The following is a 25,413-nucleotide window of genomic DNA, read 5'->3' on the forward strand; positions in this document are numbered from 1 at the left end:
GTGGCCTACAAAATAAATTTCTAATGTGATATCTCATATAAAAAACATTCTTAAAAAACCCACAAAAATATTTGAGATAAATTATCAAGAAGGTCAAGCACAATTTATTACAAAATTCATTTCAAACAAATACATTTTTATTGTTCTGTGGCACTACTTGTTCTTCAGAGAGCAATCAGTCTTGGATCTAATTTTAAGAAACCACACAGATTCATAACTAACATCTGAGGAGCACAATGACTGAGCAAGCTTTAAGCAAGTTATACAGACATCTCTGAAAAAGTCAAGAAGTTTCCCATGGGTGCAGCTGCCCATGCATGGGTCTCTGCAGAGGGAAGTCTTGGAAGACAGGGACATTTAAAGAACTGTAAAATCTATTAGGAATTCAAGCTTCATCTACTAACTTAAAATCTTTATGTACAACTGATGTATGGCATTTCATGGATCTAACACAAGCTTAAACGAGGCAAAGTGCTGGGTCCTGTGTTACTGTCACAACAAGTCCATGCAATGCTGCAGGCTTGGGGAAGAGTGACTGGAAAGTTGGCTATTGGAAAAGGAACTGTCTACAGCAAGCTGAACATGAGGCAGCAGGTGCCCAGGTGGCCAAGAAGGCCAGGGAAATCCTGGCCTGTACCAAGAACAGTGTGGCCAGCAGCACCAGGGCAGTGATCCTCCCCCTTTGACTACTCCCCCCCTGGTGAGTAGTCAAATCCTGTGCTCAGTTCTGGCCCCCTCGCTACAAGAAAGACACTGAAGTGCTGGAGCAAGTCCAGAGAAGGGCAATGGAGTTGATGACGGGGGTCTGGAGCAGAAGTTCCGTGAGGAGCAACTGAGGGAGCTGGAATTACTTAGCACGGAGAAAAGGGGGCTCAGGGGAGACTTCATCTCTCTCTACAACTGCCTGGAAGGAGGGTGTAGCCAAGTGGGGGTTGGTCTCTTCTCCCGAGTAACAAGTGGTAAGGCAAGAGGAAATGGCCTCATGTTATGTCACAGGAGGTTTAGGTTGGATATTATGAAAAAGTTCTTCACTGGAAAGGTTATTAAGCCCTGGAATGGGTTGCCCAGGGAAATGGTGGAGTCATCATCCCTGAAGGTACTTAAAAGGTGTGCAGATGTGGCACTTAGTGGTGGAATTTGCAGTGCTGAGTTAATGATTGGACTAGATGATCTTGACTGTTTCCAACCTAAATGATTATGTGAATCTATGATTCACTTCAAATAAAGACTGAAAAGTGATTCAGGCTTTACGGTTCCAAAATTGAGCTATATGAAATTACTCACTGCTAAACCAGAAGTTCTCCCTTTCCTCTTCAAGTTTATCTGACATATTCTTATTTTTTTAATAAGAGCAAAACCAAAATACAGAACAGTTGTGTTATCAAAAAGCATACACACCATGATGTTACAGTGTTAAATTAAGATGTTTTAGTATCTATACAGTTACCACACAGCTTTGGTCTAAATGCCCAAGTGATAGTGTTTAAAGATAAACTTGGATATTTTTCCTTAAATAGGCATTATATCGGTACGCATGTGCAATTTTCTGAGCAATATGCAGGTAACCTCAAACACTGCAGCAGCTGGTACTATATGATGCATGAAGAGATAGGAACGGACAGTGGTAAAATACAACAATTTCAGGCAGAAAAGCTCACCAATATTTTTGAGAGTTTATACCTCTGCTGATCAGAGAAACCATGACATCTCCCAGTTTAGAAATGAGAAAAGCAGGTCAAAGAGAAAAGGTGCTACAAAATATCTCACTGGTCAAATCTTTTCCATGTGAACAGGATGACTTGCAATTAAATAATTAGCTCACTTGTGAGCCAGAAAAAAACAAATTACCATGTTTATCTGAGGGAGGTGGGGGCTGAAGCTTGGTTGTTTTGTTTGCTTGGGTTTACAATCCATTACCATTTAACCTTCATATAAAAATACATTTTCTTCCCCTACTAACCAGATTTTCAAAACCAAGAAAAGTTCTACATGAAGAGCCACCTACATGACAAAACAGATGACATTTACTAAACAGACTAGGAACAAAAATTTGTGCCTCAGTTCTACAAAAGGTGAATCAACCACTGAGCTTCACACTTCAACCTCAGAAAAGAAACAAGATCTGATAGAAGAAAGAACACAGCTAAAAAATATATGAGTTGCCCAGTGTGATGAGTAATATCAGGAACGACAGAATGAAAACATGCCTGCTGATCTTTGTGAATTATATTTTTAAAGCACAATATGTTGAATGAATATTTTAATTGCTTTGCTGCTAAAAAAATAAGAGTAAGAATGAGAAAAAGTATTACTTAGTAGAAAAAAATCATTCTGTGTGCTACAGTTCAGCTAAAGACTCAGAGGGCTCTGTCCCCATTCACAGGGGCTCTGTGCCCATGCTGTTTTTCCCACTCTTTCCCTTGCCCACAACCAAGTGGCATCTCAGCTTCCTCAGCAGTTTACCCTGTGGATGCTCTCAGGTGATAGGTTTTGCTATCTTGTGCTCATTTCTAAAGGGACATGTGTGGTTCATACTGCTACACTGAGACAGTATTCCTGAGCTGCACCTCCCCTTTCCAGCCATGGTAGCTGACAGCACACCAGTATTCAGCTCATGCAGCTCCTCCTCTCCCAGGAACCTGAAGCCAGCAGCAGACTGAAGTGATTCAAAGATAGTTTCTTAAAAGCAAAGGCATAAAATATTAATCTAAACCACATTTCTGTCAGGAAAAAAAAAAAAAAAAAAGGTAATACAAAGAAATGAAACAGATGTTACATAACACTTTACATAACTAGACAAAATTTCTTAAATTTCACTGAAGAAAGAACCTATTCTTACCTGGGAAATACAAGATTTATTTTTAAAACTTTCTTTACATTTCCAAGCTCAGATATTTGATAGAGTAACTGTCATGCAGGGAGAGATGGAGCTGACTGTTCACAACTAGGAGCTCAGATTCTGATGCTGTTTTTTTATCTGGACTGCTCTCTTGCTTGGTTGGTTTTGGTTTGTTTGGGTTTTTTTACAACAGTAAAAGTTGCTTTATTCACCACCAGTCTCACCCCATCTCTGTGCTTCTATCAAATATCTATATTGATGTTTAAAACTATTCTCTCCAGCAGGTTTAACTATGCCTGACAAACTGTGAGACTGTGATGGATGTTACAGGATCTATTTAAATGTATGGAAATAGAGGCAAAGGAGATGAAATTATTTGTTCAAGTCCTTTAGAGAGCTAAGAGCCACAGCCTGGAGGACAATTCTGACCTAGTCTCCCGGGGCAGATCTCAGCTAAGTTAGTCACAGCTGCGGTGAATTCAGTAGTGCTACTGCATGCTGTCTTTGCCAAGAACGCCGGGATGGATGGATAAGCAGCAATTTGCACCAATGGGGCATCAAATCCCAAACCCCAGTTTGATACTTCTGTCTCTTTCCTAACTTAAGATGAAGAAAACATTTGTTACTATATTTATTGACATATCAGTGGCTGTTGCCTTGTTACATCTCAGAGGAAAAGAAAATAGAATATGTCAGAGTCTGTTTGCCTACTAAAAACTAACAGTGGAGTACCAGCTTGTCAGGGGACACAGAGAATCAACTCTATTCTCCAGCCCCAAAGTAGCCACTTCTGAACTCAAAAGAATGACCTTGAACTCTCCAGCACAACTGAGTATGGCCAGTTGCATCTATTCATGTCTTAAATGCATTGCCCCCTTTTTACACCATTTTTTCTCAAAAATAAACAAAGAGGATTTGAGGAGAAGACAGAAGATTAACACTATTAACAGTGCTGGCTGAATGTCTTGCATTGTTTCTCATGACTCTCTTAATCCATGGATACCATTAATTTCTGGAAGTTATTTTCCTTCCTTTTTCTCACTGGAAATATTTTGTGCATGTCTTTGGAAGACACTGTTAGAGAGCTGTTAAATACAGAGCTGCAATTAGGAATCTGCCAATCAGAGTGAAAACTGAAAGAACAGAGATTACATACATTTCGGAAAAAAATTATTTCCATGGAAGAATGCACAGAGTTACTTTCATCTGAGGAATCATGTGTTTTCTTTTACCAGGATATTTTCAAACTTTCTGATAATGTTGGCTCTCTGCTATTAATGTCACTGTCTACTTGCCAGCCACAAGCACTTGACCAGCCCCAATGATACCACAAGACAAGCAGACAGGACAGGAAAAGGTGCCAGATTCTCTAGTACTCAGATTGATAAAAATGCACTCATTTCAGCTTGATGGGAGTCTTCTCCTTTGGCATAGTATGAAGCATTTTTGCATTACATCTGAGAAGATGTATTTGTATCTACATTATGAAAATAAAATTTAGAAGGGGTTCAGGCTGCTGCTGGAGGCAGTGAAGATGTCAGCTATGTCCCTAAAAGGACAGCTTCTATGCCTCATGCCAAGAGCCTATGAGAAATTTATTTATCTGTTTCAAGGCTTATCTTTGACTCAGTGGTGTTTACCACAACAGTGGACTGTTAGACACGTAATCTATCAGGAGTTACACATGACCAGCCTGAAGCATATGTGTTGGTAAAACAAGTCAATAAGACATCAATAATACGTTTGAAACTATATCTATATCTATAATCTATATCTATATCTATATCTATATCTAATCTATATCTATATCGATATCATCTATATCTATATCGATATCATCTATATCTATATCTATATCATCTATATCTATATCTATCTATATCTATCTATATCTATCTATACTTTATTACTGTAAGATTTTAGCAGATGAATTCTCGATAGCTTGCTTTCCTAATTCAATACAACAGATTGGCTGGATGTGTGGAAGGAAATGAAATGTAGGATGTGAAGAGCACATAGATACTTGGAATGCACAGACACCTGTTTTGTGAGGATGTCTGCTCAGTGCTGTCCAGCCTATAAACAGAGACAAGACAGGGAAAGCAATAAACCACAGAGGCGTACACGAACCCTGCAGAGCAGGAGACAGTACCAAAGACCAGGTCAGGAGGTCACTGCCCGATGGGCTGCTGAAGGAACCGCTCCAAGGCTTGGAGAGGCTCAGCCTGAGCTTCATTCACCAGTACAGTGGGCACACAGGGAGGAAGGAATGGAAAGGTCCTGTGGAAAAGAGCATGCTGATGGGATTGTGCAGTGCGCCTGACTCACAAGATGTTTTGCAGAAGGGGAAAGAGAGGAAAAGAGAGACATTCCAAATGCATGGGGGAGGAACAACATGAGGAAATAGAGAAGGGCATGATGAAAGAGATTGGTCATCTGTAAATAAGTTTTGCTTCATCATGCTTGTCTGGCCACACCCCTCATTTAATCACTGCACCATTTTATCTGCTTATGATTCCCAATCACTAACAATTGCATAACACTAGTGAACTTTCAGCTGGAATAGCTGATGAGAAGAACAGGAGATGTGGGAAAGAGCTCTCAGAGACACTGTAGATCTCAGGGATAGATACCAGTGAGACCAGAGTGAACAAAATCTAGGTGAATGACCTCTCTTCATATCAAGCTATGAGAAATCTGGCCCTGGAACCTGGCTATTGCTTATGGCTTTGCACAGCAAAAGCAAAGTTAAAGCAAATAGATATTATCTGTTTTGACTCCTACTAAGGTTTTGAACCCTATTTTGAAATATATTCTGTGAAATCTGTGGAGTGAAAATTATTCTATTCTTCCCAGCAGTAAAGAAAAGAAGCAAACCCCCTTCTCTCAATCACTGCATAGTGGAAATTGCCTCTTCCACCCCTCAGAAGGCTACAAAAATTAGAGCTTGAGATACAAAAAGAAAGAAAAGTGAAGCTTCAAGTTTTAAACAGTTTAGCCAAAGACTGTTAGATAATGAAATATTCCAAAACAGCCTAAAAATATTTCTGTGACAGAAACCAAGACACCCTTCCTCTTCTATTTATACTCAGCAAGTGGGTATCTGAGATATTGTTCAAATTTTGCCAGTAGGTATAACTGACACATCCTTTTCTGCATTTAATTCTGAGTACCCTGTCTTACAAAGTAAGATATAATGGAAACAGAAGAGAAGTAGGAATAGGTAGAAAAACCTGTTAGACTGACAGTGATAAAGTGTGCTGCTAAAATAACACAATCTCCTCTTTCCGGTAAGGCATTAAGTGTTCCACTATTAACAGCTCCACATTCCTAATTCAAAGATTAATTCATGGTTAGATGCTTACTTTCCACATTTTTCTTAATAGCCACTATTGAGCAATTCTTCATCCAAAGGAGGTGAAGGAAATATAACAACATTAAATCCTTTCTACACATCAGAGATATTAATTGCCAGTTTAATTGACGTAACACAATGCATCATCTGCCACTTACTCTGTGACATTTCCGCTATTAAGAAAGCATGTTTTAATATATCAAAATACACATATTTAAACACATGGGATTATTTTTAATGCCACTCTGTTACATACAGAACTAAAAAATAACTGGCTGCTAGCACAGGTGACGTTATGCATCCAATAAACACCAGATTAAAAGGACAACTCAGTTTAAGTCTGCTTCTGGAAACAATTAGTAAGAATTTGTTTTAAGTTCTTAGATACTTGTTTTCCAACAGCAGGGCAAGCGCTAACTACTTCACATGTGAATGGATTTTGAGCCACTCTGTTCCACCAGTGTTGGCGGGAGAAGCTACAAGTGAGCCAAACCAAATTCCCAAGACTTTTTAGATGGTGGCAGGCCATGCAGTGTTTGCAAGACACTCTTGGACTGCAGCCACCCTGCTCTTCTCAGGCTCTCCATGTGAGCAGACTGGCGTGCCCACACGGACCAGGGCACTGCAGCAAAGGCCAAGACGGCCGAGCAGCAACTCAACTGCGCTGACGGGTTATACCCAGTATCCAGGAAATTATTTTATTGCTTCATGTTTTTACTGCAGTTAATTATCTCAGTTATTTATCTCTGCCTTGTTTACATTACTGAAAGGACTTCCATCTAAGAGGGAAAGAACTACGCTACTTTTTGGAGAAGGATTTAGAAGACGAGCAGCCCCAGTGCAAGCTAGGTTTGGAGGGCTGATTCCTAGAACTTGAAATGGATGTGAAGGCGAGAAAACAACTTATCAGAACAGAATATGGGAATAATATCTAGTGCAGCACATCTCTTAAGACAGATATACTAGTTCAAACTTCAAGTCCTCTCCATTATTTCTTCTGATGTGCCTATGGAACACCAGGTAGACAATGCAATGTCTGTACATTGCAAATGCATGTGAGATTCATTACAGACAATTTACACGTAACATCATAGGGTAATTTAGCCTCATTAGTGAACTAATGTGCTACAGGTTTAAAAAAGTGCTAAGCAATTTTAGCTGAAAATAAGAGCAGAATGTTATGCAAATTGCTGCATTAACTCCAAAGTCTAATTTGTTTAAGGAATCGAAATCAGGGTTTGTATGTAGGTCCCATTTAAGAATGGCTTTCTCATTAGGACTTTTTGTATCAGATACAAAGGTAACATAAAGCTGTGAATAGGCATAATGTAAATAAATTCAATTACCAGTATATACACAATGTTCTGCTTAAAGTTAGGTAAGAATTGCTCTCTCTGTGCTAAACTGCACTCCATGAAAAAGGATGGGGATCTTTTTTTCTGCGTCTGTAGAAACCAGGTGGGTGTTTGGTGGAAAGGTTGTATGACGTGAGGATGCAAAGCATGGGGTCAATACTCAAGAGCTTTTTTTATAGGAGTGGGTATCTTATTTCTGTTACTGAGTACAGATTTGTTTTTTCCTGTGTCTCTTAAGTGACCTCTTTAGATCTTGGGATCTATGTGTGGGGTTGACAGAGGGTCAAAACCATTTTCTGAACAGGAGGAGACTCAAAATCATGTTCTAAAATTGCCCTGAGAAGGTATGAATAAATGTGCTGCTTTCTCAGTCAGTAAGCCTTAATGTATTCTGCTCTGTGACACATTTGTTTTTCATGCTTGGTAGGAAGGCTATACCGATTATAAATCAAAGTTTTCATGTGGTTTTAGATTTTAGAAAAAAAAAAATCTCAGGGTAGGTATGAGTTACCTGTAACTGTAAAGCACTTTACCCTAATAATTTCAAAAAATATTACGTTTGAAGGACAACACAATTACCCTACTCTAATCATGAGGGACTAGTGGGATCTTCCAAATAGCGCTTTTAACTGCAAGCACAGAGCTGACCTTAACTGCTTGTCTGACTGTGAAGGCATCAGAAAAGCAATTTTCAATCCCACTGTTAAAAGAAGTATCTCCTAAAATTAACAGCTTGGCACTGACCTCCATTATAAACTGAGTAACACACATAAATATGATAAAATACACACGTGCCAAAGCCCTCAGTAGCTATTGTAACTACTTGATATTGATTCGGGGTCTTTGTTTTTCAAGAAATGCACAATGCTAAAGAAGGTTCAGCAGAGTGCACTTCATAGACAGTGCCACTGCAATATTAATTTAGGATGCAAAGACACTGGCATTACTCAACCAATCAATGCATTTAGTATGGTCTGACATTAAATGAAAAATGATGATTAACAAGGATTTGGATCATTTACTTTCTGGTATTTAAAAACAAGTACCTATTTGAGAATGAAGGTTTACATCTATTATTAGTGAAAAGAACTGACACATATACTTCAACTAAAAACATTCTGGTATTCTTATAACCAGATACCTAGTGAAATTTAGAAAAAAAAAAGAAAAAGCTATGATTTTTTTTAATGCAAAGCAAAAGTAAGTTTTTTAGAGAAAGCAGTACGTCACTTCTTCAAATATTTCAACAGCAATAGAGGACAGCACCTGATTGTTACATGAAAATTTCTGAAGCTGTAGTTCACTCTATTCAATTAAGGATATCATAAATGGGATTTAGTCAGTGTGAACACAAATACCATGGAGGAACAAAATGGTCACCAATAAAACCAAAGAAAAAAGTTTTTTTCAGTCATTTACGCCCAAACAACAAAAGAACTCTATCTGACATTTCAGCTCTAATTGGACATTCAAGAAGTTCCTTTTTTGATGCTTGCTGTAGTTACCTCAGTTTGCCTCACAGAATAAACAAAAACCCTTTTCTCAAATTTAAAGTACATTTACAATTTATTACATTGAGCATTATACCTGATGATCTCTGCTCACAGGACATTCTCTACTGTGTTTTAAATATGAGGTGTTCTCCTCTCGGAAATGATGTATTATCCTTCAAAGAATCTCTCAGTCACAGGAGAATTTTCTGTCCTGAAGAATTTTGTGAGCAAACTACTCCCTCAAGGGCTAATGAACACATTCTAAACAACATCCCTCTTTGGTAAGAAGTTTTGCTAATAGAACCCCAGGCACATAAAATCGAGATTTTTGTCTAAGTTCACAAAGGCAGGCTATGACCTGCAGTTTAAGAGTTGCAATGAAGCAGAAAGCTGCACTGCAGAATCCTTCCTTAATCTCCCCATTTATATGAGTTTTATAAACGAAGTAAAAATCGGCACACGTAAACACCAGCCTCATTGCCTACGGATCAATATGCAAAATTTTACAGATACATAAAAGTATGTATTATATAATAAATGAGTGTGTGTGTGTGTGTGTGTGTGTGTGTGTGTGTGTGTGTATATACATATGTAGAGATATATATGTACTGGTTTCAAGGTGGACATTTCTGTTTTAGAGCCTTAGGTGTTCTTATGTCTCTACAAACCTGTGCCTTCTGCTGCCACCATTCGCAGTAGCTTAGTAACAGACATCTCTTTGTCTTTTTAAACACATTTTGAAGATCAACTGATGGTCTTTACCTTAAAAGTTTCATTTGGCAGATCCTTTTTATCAGGACTACAATTTTCCTTACTGAAATAATTTTGCTGCCAACCTTTTTAGTAGAGATATGTTGAGAAAGCATCAAATTACAGATATTGATATCAATCTAGGTTATTTTATTTTTATATATAGTGTGCAAAGTCTTACCATGGCTTGCTGGATGATGAAAACAGTAATAAAAAATATGCTCTACAATAGGAAAGTGATCCTCTGCATTCACACATCAGCCTAATAAATCAGAGAAGCAATTGACAGGAGAGTTATGAATAGAAAGAAATTCATGGCATACACAGTAGAGCACTATACTGCTTGAAAAAGCTGCAAATATATTTATTACCTATTCAAAATGTCATACTACCTATGTCAAATGATACTGTCTTTCGGTGTATTACCTTTCTTTCCCTAACACCGAATATTTTCCAACACAAAAGATAAAGCTTTTGCAAATGTTTTGATACAGCTACAACGTTTTCCTCAGAGCAGTGGAGAGCAGAGCAGTACAGTGCAATGTTCTTTCTGTGTCTGAGTGCCACAGAAAGCAGAACAAAGGCATTCATCTTGCACACACAATACCGTTTCTTTTTCCTCTTCTCCTATCTCCTAATTGTATGAAATGCATTTTCACCAGATACTCACATCTGAATTTTTTTTGCTTATGATATTTATTGCTTGAAATTCTCTTCTAGGTGCTTATTCTGACTGCCCAGAGCTGAAAAAGATAAAAAACTTTAGCCAGTATTCCGATCCCTGGTGAGGCAGACATGGTAGGAGTGAGTGCTACACCCAGATAAATGGGGAATCTAGACAGGTTCTTGTTCAAGGCCTCACTCACTCCCTGCAAGAAGACCAGAACCAGAACCTAAACAGCAGCAGAACAGAGGTCAAATTCTGCATCCCAAACACGTTTGTGAACACTGCTAACAGCTTCCACTGTAGTGAATAAACAGCAGAGTCCAAAGAGTAAAGTTGCAATTATCCAACTGAAACGTGGACATTTGTCAAATACTGCTACTACTTAAATATATATAAAATTTTGGCTTATTTTCACTCTAAGTAATTGTAGCTTACTATTAATTACTGTTATAGAAAAACCTTAGAGAGAAGCTTCTTGGAAGAGTGGGAAAAAAACCTTTCCTTTTGGTTATTCCCTGGAGAGGGAATAACTGGGCAGTGGGAGGGGAGAACCACCTTAACAGTATATAGCACTGTTGAGATGAAAATACTAACATACATTCTCAATATTAAGCCCGTGATTTTGTAAAACAGTGTTTTAAGTCGCCTTGTAAATTTGTTTGACTCAGTCTCTTTTCAAGATGAAAAAGAATGGTATGTCACAAAACAACTGAAAACAGGAAAACAAGAAAAATGTCTAATTTTTGCTTATCTAGCATTAACTCAAAAAAAACCCAAACACAACTTTGGGGTTTCCATTACATTTATGAAGTAATGCACTCTTAGTTACTTCTTTTTAAAATCATGCCACTTTACATGACTGAAGCTTTTTTCCAAAGAAATAATTTTGAAATATGAATGCCATAAACCCAAAGCATTCATCAAGATCCTTAGCAGGGCACAGGATTAGAAGACAAGAACTGGCCCCAGCAATTTGCCACTACTTTGTTGTGCAGTCCTCAGTTAATATCCCAACTTAACATCCTAAATCTGCCTTTCCCCCTTATAACCAAATGTTACTCCCGCGGGGCTTGTCATTAATTCATTTATTGAACAACTAGAACATATTCCTAATCTTAAATCAAATGAAATATATGTCAGGTACACAGTAAATCATTATTATAATTCATGCATAGTATCTTGATGATGAAATCAAGAATAACCACGGTTTAATGATCCCAGGGGGATCCCAGAGCGTAAAATGCCACTTTAGTGCTATACAGAAAGCACATATTATGGGGACATAGCACAGCACTCAGTGGCACTCATTAACACTCAATCAGTGTAAAGACTGTGCACAAAACAGAGTTGCACCCTCTCATCAGAAAAGAGAAATACCATAAAATGGTACTGTATAAGTAAGATGGCAAAACTAAACACAGAAATGCATTCAGAAAAGCTTTTGAAAGCAAAACTGTCAGTGTAAGATTTAATTACCAGATAGAAGGTACACTTTTATGCTTTTTTCCTGTGAAATAGTGAAAAGGCCTACCACTTAAACATTTTTGTGGAAGTTATTAGCAAAATAAAGACAATATATTAGCAAGAAAAAGCCAGAGTGATATATTTTCAAAAATATTGTTTAGTAACTCGGTGTTAGTCTCTAGACTGAGAAACATAATTACAATATTTCATGTGAAGTGAATGAAACTGAGTTCTTATTAGCATTGTAATTAAGACCACTCATATTTAGGTGCTCTTAACAGTGTTCACCTAGACAATTGTGTCAAGACCAATGTGACCATTTCTGCCTCCCTTTCTTAGTTAATATTAAAGAGGAAAAACGTTCAGCCACAGGCTTGTACTATGTGCAAAACTGAAAAAGAGGGTACCATGGATATGGCGTAAAGAAACACGAGAGCAGACAGATGAGGCACTTGAAACTGGCACTGTAGTTACTAGAATGTTCTCATATAAACTCTATTGTACACCTATCAATAAAGACGAGCTTGAAGCACAGATACCACTGTAAAGAGTAGAGACTCAGAAGAAACAAACAATTTATATCCGCCTGCCTTAACAGAGAAAGAGAATTCAAGCTGCTGACTGCAGGAATGAATAAAATGGAAGGGAGCAGAGTGATCATGAGTGGTTACACAGCACAGAAGATGGGATCAAAAAAAAAAAGAAGAAAATCAAAACTAAGCAGCAATAGCAGAACACAAGGGTTAGTCTACTACTAAATTTTCTAAAAAATTTCTTTGGAAAGAAGGTGGGACAAGCCATAGTTAGTGTATCCAAGTGATGGGATTTTGACCACAGGAGGAAAAAAAGGGCATCATTTCTATTTCAAACAAAAAGAGGACTCATCTTTCAGCCCTCCCAGGTTTCTAATAGGACAGTGGGAAAGATATCTTCAGCCCCTATATCCCAGTTCAAATTAGTGGGACTGCAGGAATACCACAAGATGCACAATGCCAGGCAAATTGCCTGCCCATACAAGGAGGTGGAATAGGAAATTCCTTGTTTTGCTGTAGTGAATTAATTCCTTGGTTTGCTTTCCCTGTGTGTGTGGCTTTTGCTCTCTTTATTAAACTGTCTTTATCTCATCCCTTGACTTTTTTCACTTTAAATCTTTTTACTTTTAGTCTTCTGTTTTTCTCTTCCAACCCACTGTGGGGAAGTGAGCGAGTGGCTGCGTGGGGTTTAGCTGCTGGTTGTGGTCAAACCCTGACAGAGGAACAGCCCTCACAAATGTTTTCAACCTGAAGCCACATAGGAGTTGATATTGACAGGTTGTTGCCGACTTATCACCCTTAAGAAGAATAAAAGGAAAAAAAAATAATAATAATTAAAAATCCCCATTTACAGGAGTGCCCATCATCATGCAGGGCTAAAAATGGGCCACTGGTTTGAAATTTAGTCAAGTGTTTCCAGTATAAACCCTTTTTATTTCAAGTACATTCATGTGTACAGCTTTTACTTAACATGTTCATTATTTGTAACACCCTCACATATTTCCCCTTTTGCTTCTCTGTCTGATGATAATGAAAAGTAAATACATGGGGGGTTTTTTGATGTCACGGCGTTATAGGAGTGTATTTGAGTCCTATGTGTGCTAGAGAAAGCTACAACAATGGATACTCAAATTGATCCAATTAATTGTTCCTGTCACAGCTTGGTTTTGTAATTATCAACCACCCAGTTGACCAAATGTAATTTAGTAATTACAGGTCAGTTATTTTACACTTGAAATTACTTCTCATGTAAGGTATATGCAGTACACCAAAAATATTGTAATAGTGTAGCCTCTCTTGGCTGAAATACATTCTTTATGTAGTTCAAAAGCTCTCTGGAAAACTAACATTAAAATATAGATAAATTTTGGGGTGGAATGAAAAATGGCATTCCCCATGCTAAAGAACACAGTGGGACAAGAAGCAATCATATATCTGTTTGTATGACTTATCTTCCTTGCCTTACTGGGAGTGAGACTCCCTAGTGTTGTTGACGGTTCTGCGTGGAAGTCACACCTAACTTTCTCCCATATCTTTGAACAACAAGATGCTAAGCATGGAAAGCCTTGGCGCAGAAACTATTTCAACAATGCAAACTAAGACAATTTACAAAAGACAAATCAAAGGAACATTTCCAAAAATACTTTGAGAGTGAAGTATAAAAACCCCCAAACAAGCAGCATTTTGTCTTTGAATACTTGACCGTAAATAACCCATCAATAAAAACTCTCAACCTGTACTGCAAAATGGTATACCATCTGTTGATTGACTTCTTAGAAAACAAACTAGAGATCAGTAAGAACCTGAAAGGTAAGTCTTGTAAAATCATCAATGAGGCTTTAGAAAAATGAAAAAAAAATTCTTACATAAAGACTGCTTCTGGGCATGGCACTGGGTGTTGCTTTACTTCATATGAGTAATTTCTACCAGTAATAAAGACACAGAAAGTGTATTGAAAATGGACTGCTTGACATCTGTCTGCAGAGATGAATACAGCTGCCCAGGGGAATGGGAGCATAGACCCAAACTGTACTGCAGTAATCCAAACAAAATCTAATTAATCTAAGTAATCTAATTTAAACACAGGTAATCAAAAGCATTAATGTCTTAGTATTTGTTTTAGTAATCAGGTACAGGCAAGCACCTTTTAATATAAAAAATCATCGTAACAATAGGAAATTCCTTGTGAAGCCATTGAGAGAAGTAATTTCTCAGACTGTGAGATTTAACTCATAGAGTTATTTTAAAATATGAAAATTATGGTTATCAAAGTACTAACAAAACGTTTATAACTAAACAGGGAAGTAAAATTTCTCCAAAGGTAGACAAGGTTGTCTGCATTAAAATGCTCTCTCAATAAATGCTGTAGAGTCTCTCTGCAATTACTACATTACTTTTCAGTATCACCTGTGAGATACTTCTTTCATTTAAATTAAATACTATTCTATATCTTCTTGCATGCAGAGACCAAAGGAGTTCTCATAATGTCTGTAATGGAAAAATGACAGTATCACCAGTGTACAAGTCACATTCCAGCCTTTAACTGAAGCCATTTTAGAAGTAAAAGGAGAAGAGCAAGCCTATGTATGGGAAAATGGGAAAGTGAATCCAGAACTATAATTCTTATTCAAACACATAGGGGGGAAAAAAAGAATATAAAGTTGTTTGTGTTAGAAAAGACCTTTTAAGATCAAGTCCAACCATTAACCCAGCATGGCCAAGCTCACCACCAAACTATGTCCCCTAAGTACCACTTCTGCACGACCAGCCCCTTCACCAGCTCTGCTGCCCTTCTCTGGACATGCTCCAGCACCTTGATGCCCTTCTTGCAGTGAGGATCTGGGAACTGGACAGAGCACTCAAGATGCAGCCTCACCAGCACTGAGAACAGGGGGATGATCATTGCCCTGCTCCTGCTGGCCACACTATTGCTGGTACAGGCCACAATGCCATTGGCCTTGTTGGCCACCTGGGCACACGTGCATCATGTTCAGCTGCCTGTCGACCAACACCAGGTGAATGGGTCCTTTTCTGCCGGGCAACATTCCAGCTCTTCAGTAACTCTCTTCCCTAAGCCTGCAGCATGGTAAGATATTCTGTCTTCTCTGACTATCCTTATTGAAACAGAGTGGAATCTTGCAGAACACTGTAGAAATCAAACTAAGATACCCTATGAGGATGAAGTGAGCACTTCTAATCACCCTTCTGAATCCTTCCAATATTATGAAGATTTCTGTCAGTCAGCATGTGCAAAAGCAACATTATGGACTATTTCTCCATCACCTGATATGAAGTGCAAGTATTCCCTGGGAGAAAAGCATGCTAGAAACAGGTATGCACATATCCTTGACCATCAGGAATCCAGCAGTGCAATGGACAGCATCGAAGTTACTACAACACTGAACTATCTGTATTATAAAGAAGATAAACAGGAAGCCAATGGAGTTATGTCCACTGCCTGTGAACAAGCAGGGTACTGTGTTGAAAGGGTGCTGGGTACACCCCTTCTAAAGAACTCACAGAAGATGTAGAAACACCTTTAGATTAATGACAAAATGAATGTGAATGATGGGCTTCAACGAGCTGGGAAAATAGATGCTTTCAGTGAGCACTCCCTCAGTTTTCAGAGCTCCATGTGATAGTGTCTGGACTAATACTTTTCTTCTGACGGGAGTCTATGGAAATGCTCTCCAAGATAAAGAAGACACTGTCCAATTCAGCAATATTTATTAAGGATGCAAGGGAAGGCTTTAGGCAGGACAGTTGAGCAGTTGCAGTTCTTTTATTTGGTATCTCTGAATCATTTTCCTGAGATGAGAATCTCAAGTGTTGTGACTTTGCTGGCAGAAATTAATTTCCTAGCTTGAGGAAGGGAATCATTGGTGCCAAAACCCCTGAGTGACCTGTTACACCTCTGCAGCTGACGGCAGGCTGCCATTTTCCATGACAGCAAAATGGTGTTGGCGTGTGAAACTGCACTATTCGATCCTTTTATATGGTGACCTCATACAAAGTAGGAAAATGTCATTGTAGAAAGAAAAAAATGCTGTGGAAGAATGAATCCCGTGTTTAAAAGAATGTGCTCTTTTAAAGAAATGTTCTCTGCAGTGTATTTTAAAATGCTTCTCCTTTCCTATATCCCCTGTCTGTTCCCTCCTGGCATCCAGGAGCAGCTACTCTGGCTCTGCTCACAATCTCGCCATTGTTGATGTAAGAGCCTCTCCTGAGGAGAAAAATGCCCTCTGAAAGGGTCTTCTTGTGCTCTTCTGCCTGATAGGCTTTTCTTTTGCCTTCAAATATCTGACCAAGACTTCTTCCCTCCTTTTCTTTTGCCTTTTAGTTACATTCTTCTCTGTCACAAGTGAAAGAAGAAATTATATAAGAACTTACTGAGGTATTCTGACATTCTGAATTTTGAAATTATTATGCCTAACTGTAATGGGTTGCCTGGTAATTTTTATAGTCTTTAGACTTCTGCCTCCCTATGTCCCCTTCTACATATGTGAGACGTTCAGTAATGGCTGGTCACTCAAAAGGAGATGAGAAATCCAACTATCAAACATTAGCAAAAACAATCCAATTTCTTCAACTCCATTCTAATGTCTGCTGCACCACATAAGCACCCTGCAAGGGAATAAAGGTAGAGAATGAGAAGGGCTACTGAGAGCATGTTATAGCACCTGCCTTGCAGTCAGCAAGACTCAAGGAGACTCAGGAGTAGCATTTGTGAAAAACTTCCAGATTAGAGCAGCAGTTACAATTGTACTTTGAAATAAAAACTTGCACTGAATGGTTTTGAGCAGCATAGAAGTGGCAGCACTTGCAAGAAGTAACACTACCATCTTTACCAATGACCAGTGTTTATTGCATTTATCTACTGCTGTTCCTCCACTGTGATCAAGACTGGAAGGGGAAAAATACCAATTCTTCCAGAAATATAAAACCTGATTCACTCCAGAAGCTGGGTTTATTCTGTGAGAAAGAAAATTACTTCTGATAACTTTAAGATCCAGCCTGGGATATCTCCACATGAACAGTTACCAACTTTGTTTGAAGTACTTTACGCTACAGAGGCGGATTTGCAGACCGCATTGCTATGTAAGCCTGAGCGGGACGTTACGCTGATGCACCAATAAAGCACATTTCCAGTGACATCACCAAATTCATAAGCACACCTGTGATCAATGTGCTCTAGAAATAACACCCACCATAAAGAACACGGTCATGAAGGAAAAAATAGCTCTGGATTCCCTAGACACGCATCCAATGTTTTTGACTGAGCATCTTTTTCTCAGTTGTTTTCTGAAGAGCATTTCCCTTGCTTTTTTTGAGGCGGAGTTCAGAGGAAGCAAGAGGTAGTGCTCCCCACTTCAGCCACAGAAACTGAAATATATTAGAAGATAAAACCTTAATGGTAAAACCATGAAAGATACCAGGAATCTCAGAAATGCATATAGTCACAGCTGCTATTTTCTACTTCTGTCTAAATTTTAGGTGACACTCTTCCACAAAAGGAATGTAAGGTAGGCCTTAGTCCAACCAAGTGCATGAGGAGAGATTTTATACATATCCCACTAATTTATGAGAGTAGGACAAGTCTGCCTCTATACAAAAACAAAACTGGAAGACTAAAAGAATGGTCAGGTTCAGAGACAGATCATCTTTAATCATCATTAATCATCTTTTTGGGTAGGTAATACAGTATAAATCACGCTTAAAAGAATAATAAAAAAAAGTATTTCAGAACAGTTATTTACAGCAACTCTGGATGTAATAGCCATTAATTGCACTATGAGAATTCCATGCTCAATAGTGACAAATGTCAGGTAACTCCAGTGTTGAAACTTTAACAACTGCATTACATTTCAAATTCAATACAACCAGGTAAATAAACTAAATTGTTAATATGATTCTTGCTGTGTATGCACGTTCAAGTGTAGACTAAAGTATACATTAAAGATTAACACTTGGAAAATTATTTAGTTAATTCCATTTGCTTTTCCTCAGTGCCTGTAAGGCACACAAAATAGTAGCAGCATTCTTTACTTAGACACATCTATGTTTGTCCTTTCTCTAGGATTTGAAAGACCACCAAGACAGTTTCTTATCTTTAGCCCAAGTCCTTTTCTATATTAAAGCCAGATGTTTAAAGAGCAGCTTTCTCTCCTTCAAAATAATTTTTTTGCTCTGTAATCTTAGTAAGAGATTGTAAGGAAAATATGCTGTATCCTGGTCGTTTTTTCCTCATGTCAGAGCTGGCAGGATTCCCTGCAACCATGTGCAGCAGGACTGGAATGCTGCTTTCATGAAGAAGGAATTAGATATTAAATGTGGTCATTCTCAGACAGAGGAGAACTGGCCAAAACACACAACTACAACACAAATACTTTGCAGAAAAGAGAATTTTCATATCAGTTACTGCTATTTAGGTGTTAGTTCAATTCTTAATTCAGACACATCCTTAACAGTCATCACGGGAGCTGTCCCAGGCAGGTTTAACAGGACTCCTCAAGTTCCTCTGGCTAGATATATACCTAGGAACAATCTGAGATATCTGTTGTGATACCTCCTTATCAACAGGATTTTAAACTCTCACACAAAAGGTCCCTAGAGAAACTGTGATTTAGTGGAAGGATGAGCAGGCCCTAGGCACACTACTGAGCCATTTGGGTGGACCCTGACCCCAACAAGCAAACACAGAAACTGTTTCAAGTGCTCTGCTGAGCCATGACCTAAACACAACAGGAGTTACCAATAAATAATAGAGATTGGTACATAGATAAAGACAGAGATAAAATAGTTTGATAATGTTGGGTGCTTTAGGCTGAAAAGCTCCACAAAGCATTAGGAAAGTATACAATACGTCCCATTATTTTGTCATCTTACAAAAATCCAAAGTACCAGAAGTTTGAAAGCATATTCTTAGATGAACTGTTTTAAGAAAGGTACTTTTGTTTGTTTCCATAGCAGTTTGTGTGTTACATAGTGAGGAGCATATAAAAGTCCTGAATAATAACAAACGAAGTGGGGGAATCCTTGTTTTATCTGCTGTCCTTTCTCACAGAAGCCCAGAACATGCCTAGTGCTCTACTGTTTCATTTATCCACCTTCACCCTTCCAGCTAACAGGCTCATGATGATGATGATGATGAGGCTTACAAAGGCTGATGTCCAAAGACTGCTGGGATGGGTGAGATCAACAATGACCAGACACCTTTTTTTCCTAAATGGTTAGCAACAGAAATTAAACCATTGCCTCCCTCAAACAGGACAGCTACTTGAGGTGTCTCAATCTATGGCTAGCAGGAGGCAGCAGAGATTGTGCAATGAGTAAATTGCTCTAAAAATTTAACTGCCTTTCTCAGAGACTTATCAATATTTTTACTGAAAAAGTACTTTCTGAATAATGATGAGAGCTGAGTACAGATAGAGAGCGCAGTTAAAATTTTCAGTGATACCTGTACCAGAGTTCTCTTCTTCAGCGCACAAACATTCCTCACTTTAACATTCATGTAAATAGTTTTTATTACTATTTCTAAGATGTTTAAGGTGATGTATGCAACCAGTGCAGTTCTGCCTTTGCCAGCAGACTACCTGCTTACTTACTAAGGAATTTCCTGAACATGAAAAAGCCTGGAAGGGAAGGTTCTGTAGTGGGATAGATGCACGGAGTGGTTTGTGCTGAGGGTGAGGAAGATGAAGCACTGGCAAGCCAGCATCACTGCACAGTTCTGACAGGTAAGGAATAGCAGATCTTGATCTCAGTTTACCTTTCCATGCCAGGCTAAAAGGTGCCAGTACAGGCACAGATTTATGTGCACACCACATGCCCCTGATTAGCAGTGTCTCTGAGAGGCCAGGGGAAGCAGCTGGGGCTGGTAACAGCTCCACTCATTCAATTTTAATTGACTGCTGTGTGTTTGTCAGATCCCTCAGAGCTATCTTCCTTCTGTTTAACTTGTGCCAAAAGCTGTGCTGGTCCCATTAACCACAGGGAACAAACAAGAAAGAAGTAACTGTCAGCTACAGGTACAGAACAAGCTCTGTATTGATGTCTGAATTATATTTTAGATACAATCTGCACTGAATTCCAAGATCATAAACCAAGCAGCACCATTCAAACTGCAAACCCAGCGAAATTAAACCTATTCACACAATTATGCATTAAAGGATGCTTTGATTTAAAACTGTTTTTGCTTAATTTTCATATTCTGTGTTTGTATTTAGTGTCTAGATGCCTCTTGTAGAACCCTAAGGAAATGCCCATATGTTTCAGCAAGATCAAGACTACACCACTAGCTGATTACTGTACAACTATGATACAGTGCTTAAATGATATGCAATCAATCAACCTATCCCAAAGAAAACAAAACAGTGAGTTACAACACTATTTCATGTGTTTTTTACATTTGGTAACAGTAACAAATGACTTTAGTGAAAGCTTTAGTAAAATGGGTCCAGGCATATATCCCTGATGTCTCTTTTAAACTTTTTAAAGTACACATAAATAATTGTTGGTGATAAATAGCAGACAGCAACACTGCTGGAAAAAGGTTTATAAATCTTACCTCTGCTTTTATTTTATTGTCTCCGAAACAGAGGTGTTGTAAGTAGGCTGCAGCATTCGACTGTACTGAGGGAAATTGATGCTGTAACATCTGTATAACTTCTGGAAGCTCTGGATCCCGCCATCCAAACTCTCTGTGTGAAAGCAAATACAAAGCATTCATCAAAAATTCTGCTATTACTGGATAAATGTGCCAACAGTTAGGTCAACAAAGACGACAGAAATGTCTAAATAATTTTTCCCCCCCATTATTATCAAAGCAAACATTAAAATCAAATATGAAGCTATTTTTCGTTTTAAACTGTATTTCTCTGGAAAAATAATTAGGCAATGTATAACTAGAAGAAGTAACTTTCTGGAATTAGTTCTCTAATTGAAAAAGTGTTCTAAATAAAAAGGCTATATGAAATCTGAATATAAGAAAAGAAAGAAAATACTCATATCATGCTCATATCATGCTCATATCACCATAAATAGTTTGCTATAAAATGCTAATCTGTAAAAAAGTCCTTTTTACTTATTGCTATCTCTGTGCAATACCAATCGCTACCTTACATATAAAGTAATGACCAATTTTGACTTTGTTGTTGTTGCTGTTGTTTTTGTTTTGTTGTTTGTCTTTTTTTTTTCCAGATACAGTCAGTGTAAAACTCTTACACATTTCTGGCCCTACTTGAGCACTCAAGTCTTTGCACATTACTTTAATCCTACAAAATAAGAAATGTCATTAGCATCACACAGAAGAACTGAATCCAAGTATGCTGAACAAGTCCCAGTACATATTATGCAGCTTCCAGAGCTGAACATAAAATCAATCAATCACTTCAGGTGAATTTTCCCACTCTGGGTTTACGGGTAAAATCATTCATGAAAATGGCTTTGGACTTTGTGTCCCTAAAATCAAAGATACACACAGCCTCTCTGCATGATATACCCAGTTATCACATGCCTTTTCCCCAAGAGCTTGTTTTTTGTCCCATATAAATATTTGGACCATCTTCCATCTAGTGGTACATGTTTATGCTAAAAGAGGGAAATTAGGAAAAAGAGGTAACTTGCAAAAGAGTTCCCTGTTGCAGTTACCCCATGATCATTTGAGACCTCATTGCCAAAAAAATCCCTGGTAGACCTGTTGCAGAGTCCAGCTATAATATTTGGACAAAGTAATCCTGATCACCAGTCTCCTTCCTATATTATAGGGATTTTTCTGCACTGAGGCCAAGTGTACATCACAAGGGAAATGCACAGCATCTCTCCAGTCTGTCCTAAGCACAGTTTAAATACAATTCTCCACAACATCTCAGGGAAGGAAGACTCACTTTACAATAATAATGAATGCTACAGAACAGAGGGATTTGTCTGTTCTCTTCTCATATGTGATGTTTGCCAGATTGAGAGTCGTCATTACAGTTGTTTCTTCATGGAGATTCAGAATATGAATATGTGATGTAAAAAAACCACTCAGAATTTCATTGGTTATTTCTCTTCTGACAAAACGTAAGTTAACTCATGAATTTTAGAATTCACATGAAACATTTAATACAAAGAAACCATAAAGATGTAATAATAAAGCACATATGGACTATTCCAATGATTTTTTAGATTATATAAACTGTTGGAAATCTCTGCAAGAGACATTTGCATAGGTTCAAAAAGATTTTAACATTTAATTGATATTTTGAAAAGTGAGAGAACACTGTAAAAGGTATCAGGGAAGGCTACAAACTTCAGTAACCGAAGATTGTGAACATCACATTTCCAGCTTACCATGACTCTGCTAACAGGTGTAAAGGAAAGGATTTACTGGTTAAGCACACTTTTTTTGTGTTTAAATTGCTAGAAATCATAGAAAAAATTTTATCTGATAGGGTAGCTTCCTCTTATATCTGCTTGCTTTCAACTAACAATGTTAACACTTCCTAACATGTTCTTCAAAGCTGTTAGACCTGCATTCTATAGAAACAGCTCTGAACAAACCAAAGACACTTTCCAGAATTTTTGTTTAAATAAAAATAAGAAATGAAAGCAAAATCCAACAACCTTACTGAAGACAAATTATTTATGTTACCTCCACTTCTAATTTATTCTCATTTTCAATCCAATGTCAAGTGCAGGTGTGGGTATTTTGGAGATCATACAAAATACCAGAAGGAAACAGCTTGAATGACAAGAGAACAAGGGGGAACATTTGAAATGAGTAGTTTTACAGCAAATAACTACATGTCAAAGTGTGGGAACTCCTACTGACAAATTCTCTCCAAAAAGAAATTTTCTCCTTCTCAACACGTGTACTACTTAATCCAACCAAGAAACAAACCAACCAAAACCCAACTAAACAAAAGGCCCATTATGTGTAGTAGTACATCATGGGCTCTAACCATCAGCTCAGGTTTTTCTTCCTCTTGTACTGGAATCCAGAACAGAATGGGCTACGAGGGGGCAAAAAGGAAAAGGTCCCTTCATCAAAGGAACAGTTATTTGTTTTGAGGAATCTGCAGTCTTTAAATGATACTAAGTATGAAAGCAAGGCTCTCCCTACTTTTACTCTCTGATCTCCCAAAAAAAGCCAGCCATATGAGTAAAGGTATGAATACTTGTTACAAACGGATGTGTGCACATTGGACGTAACTAGAAAATCAATTCAGGAAAGAAACTCTTAGCACCAAATACTGAGTTTGTTATGTAACCAGGTTTTGGAGAGCTAATGAACAAAGCAGGAAAAGAAGTTTAAAAATTTAGCCCTAGTATGCACTGTCATTTTAAGCAGATGGTCTCTAAGATGATTGTATTTTTAGTAGTTTCTAAATGAAATACAGTAGCTACATAAAGCAAACAAAAACTTCTGTCAACAGTTAGGGCTGCCTGAATAATTGTGGTAATTTTAGCAGCCTTCAGGGCAAGAAAGAATAGTTTCTAGGGGTTTAAATTTTTCATTTGTTTTATATAAGTGTTTTATAGGTGGGAAAAAGTGAGAATGAGAAAGAGGATTTTTTTAAGAACAGCAAGTTTGCCGCTCTATTAACATATATTTTAAAAATTTAAATATGGGTTGGGTTTTGGGTTTTTTTTTTTTTTTTTTTCTTAATTATGAAAAGCGAGAAAGACTACTTAATGAAGTAATCTGGCAGATGCTTGGAGAAGGAAGGAGGACTGGTATTCCTTAAAGACAATGGCACAAAATATATGTGGAACAATTTGCATAGATGTGAGGGGGACATCCAAGCCATGCCTCTAAGCATACATACCTAAATGACAAAAAATATATATTAAAAGAGAGCCAAACAAAAAGTATCAACTAGAAGGAGAGAGTTGGAATTAAATGACCTTTTACTCCCTACCAACAAAAAGTAGTAGGGTCAGTATTTGACAGAGATAAGATTAAAGTAAAGTAGACGGTTAATGAAAATGCAATCCAGCTTGATTTTTGTGACACAACTGCTATTGTGCCACGTGCAAATTGACAAAACTGGCACTCAGTAAAATTATGAAGTAGAATTAAGCAGAGTTTGAAATCATAGCGAACATCCTAAGCAAACACTATCTAAGCCCATGTCCTTTATTAAAACTTCACCATGCTTACAAAATCTGAGTGAGGCAATCCACATATATAGAGAAACAAGCCGGAAGGCTTGAGAATACCTGAGGAAGTACGTGGCATTTTGAGAATGCTAACAAAGTATCTGTGTGGTTGATCCAAAAATGAAGAGTAAGGTAGTAGCTTACTCCATGTAGCTTTGTCCATGCAAATCTGCCACTTGCCTACGACTTCCTTGGAATAAGAACACTAATCCATTTAGGTCAGCCAAAGGCTTCTGGTGGCAGTGTGAGTTTTTCCACAAGAGAATCCCAGCTGTGCAAGAACTTCACAGTTTGTCTGGAAAGCAGCATTTGCTGTGAACTCCAAATATTCTGGCAGGTTGTAAAAGTGCATTTTTTTCTAGGAAGCATCTTCATTTGAGGAAACTGACTGGAATACACCAAGGTGTTCCAACCTTCTTTCTTTGATGGAAACTGTGCTTTAGGATTGCAGGATGGATCTAATTTTGAATTCTGCAGAAGGTTTTAGCTTGATGTGGTGACTAAGGCAGATGTTCCATGGATTACACCAGACTACTGCTCCAGGAGTGGAAGAGGACCCAAAGAGGAACACAAAGCTCTACGTAAACTGGCAATATATATGCCCAGAGTTATTGCAAAAGGCTACATTTTATCATGAACAATTGAAGAGAATGAACAAGGAGTTCTACACGAGACACAACTCTGACATAGAAGCAGGAGTACCTAGAAATCCAGGCTCACTAGGATACTGAAAGTAATGCACTGAAAACAGGTCCTGCTCCTGCTATCGAATCACATACACGTGCCAGAAAGTAAAAGAGATGCAAACTTGAA

General features: G+C 38.0%; 1 protein-coding gene across 13 annotated transcripts in view; it reads right to left on the reverse strand.

Annotated features, from left to right (window-relative positions):
* Positions 1-25,413, reverse strand: part of CTNND2 (catenin delta 2) — a 640,487-nt gene that overhangs the window by 141,005 nt on the left and 474,069 nt on the right. For all 13 annotated transcript variants that reach the window (XR_010080727.1, XM_063400030.1, XM_063400087.1 and 10 more), the window contains one exon: positions 21,023-21,155. Coding sequence is in view for 12 of the 13 variants with exons in the window: in XM_063400030.1 (XP_063256100.1) it covers positions 21,023-21,155 (133 nt within the window). In the remaining variant the exon portion in view is untranslated. The remainder of the gene's footprint in view (positions 1-21,022; positions 21,156-25,413) is intronic.

This window comes from Prinia subflava, chromosome 1 (genome assembly GCF_021018805.1).
Source record: "Prinia subflava isolate CZ2003 ecotype Zambia chromosome 1, Cam_Psub_1.2, whole genome shotgun sequence".
NCBI lineage: Eukaryota > Metazoa > Chordata > Aves > Passeriformes > Cisticolidae > Prinia > Prinia subflava.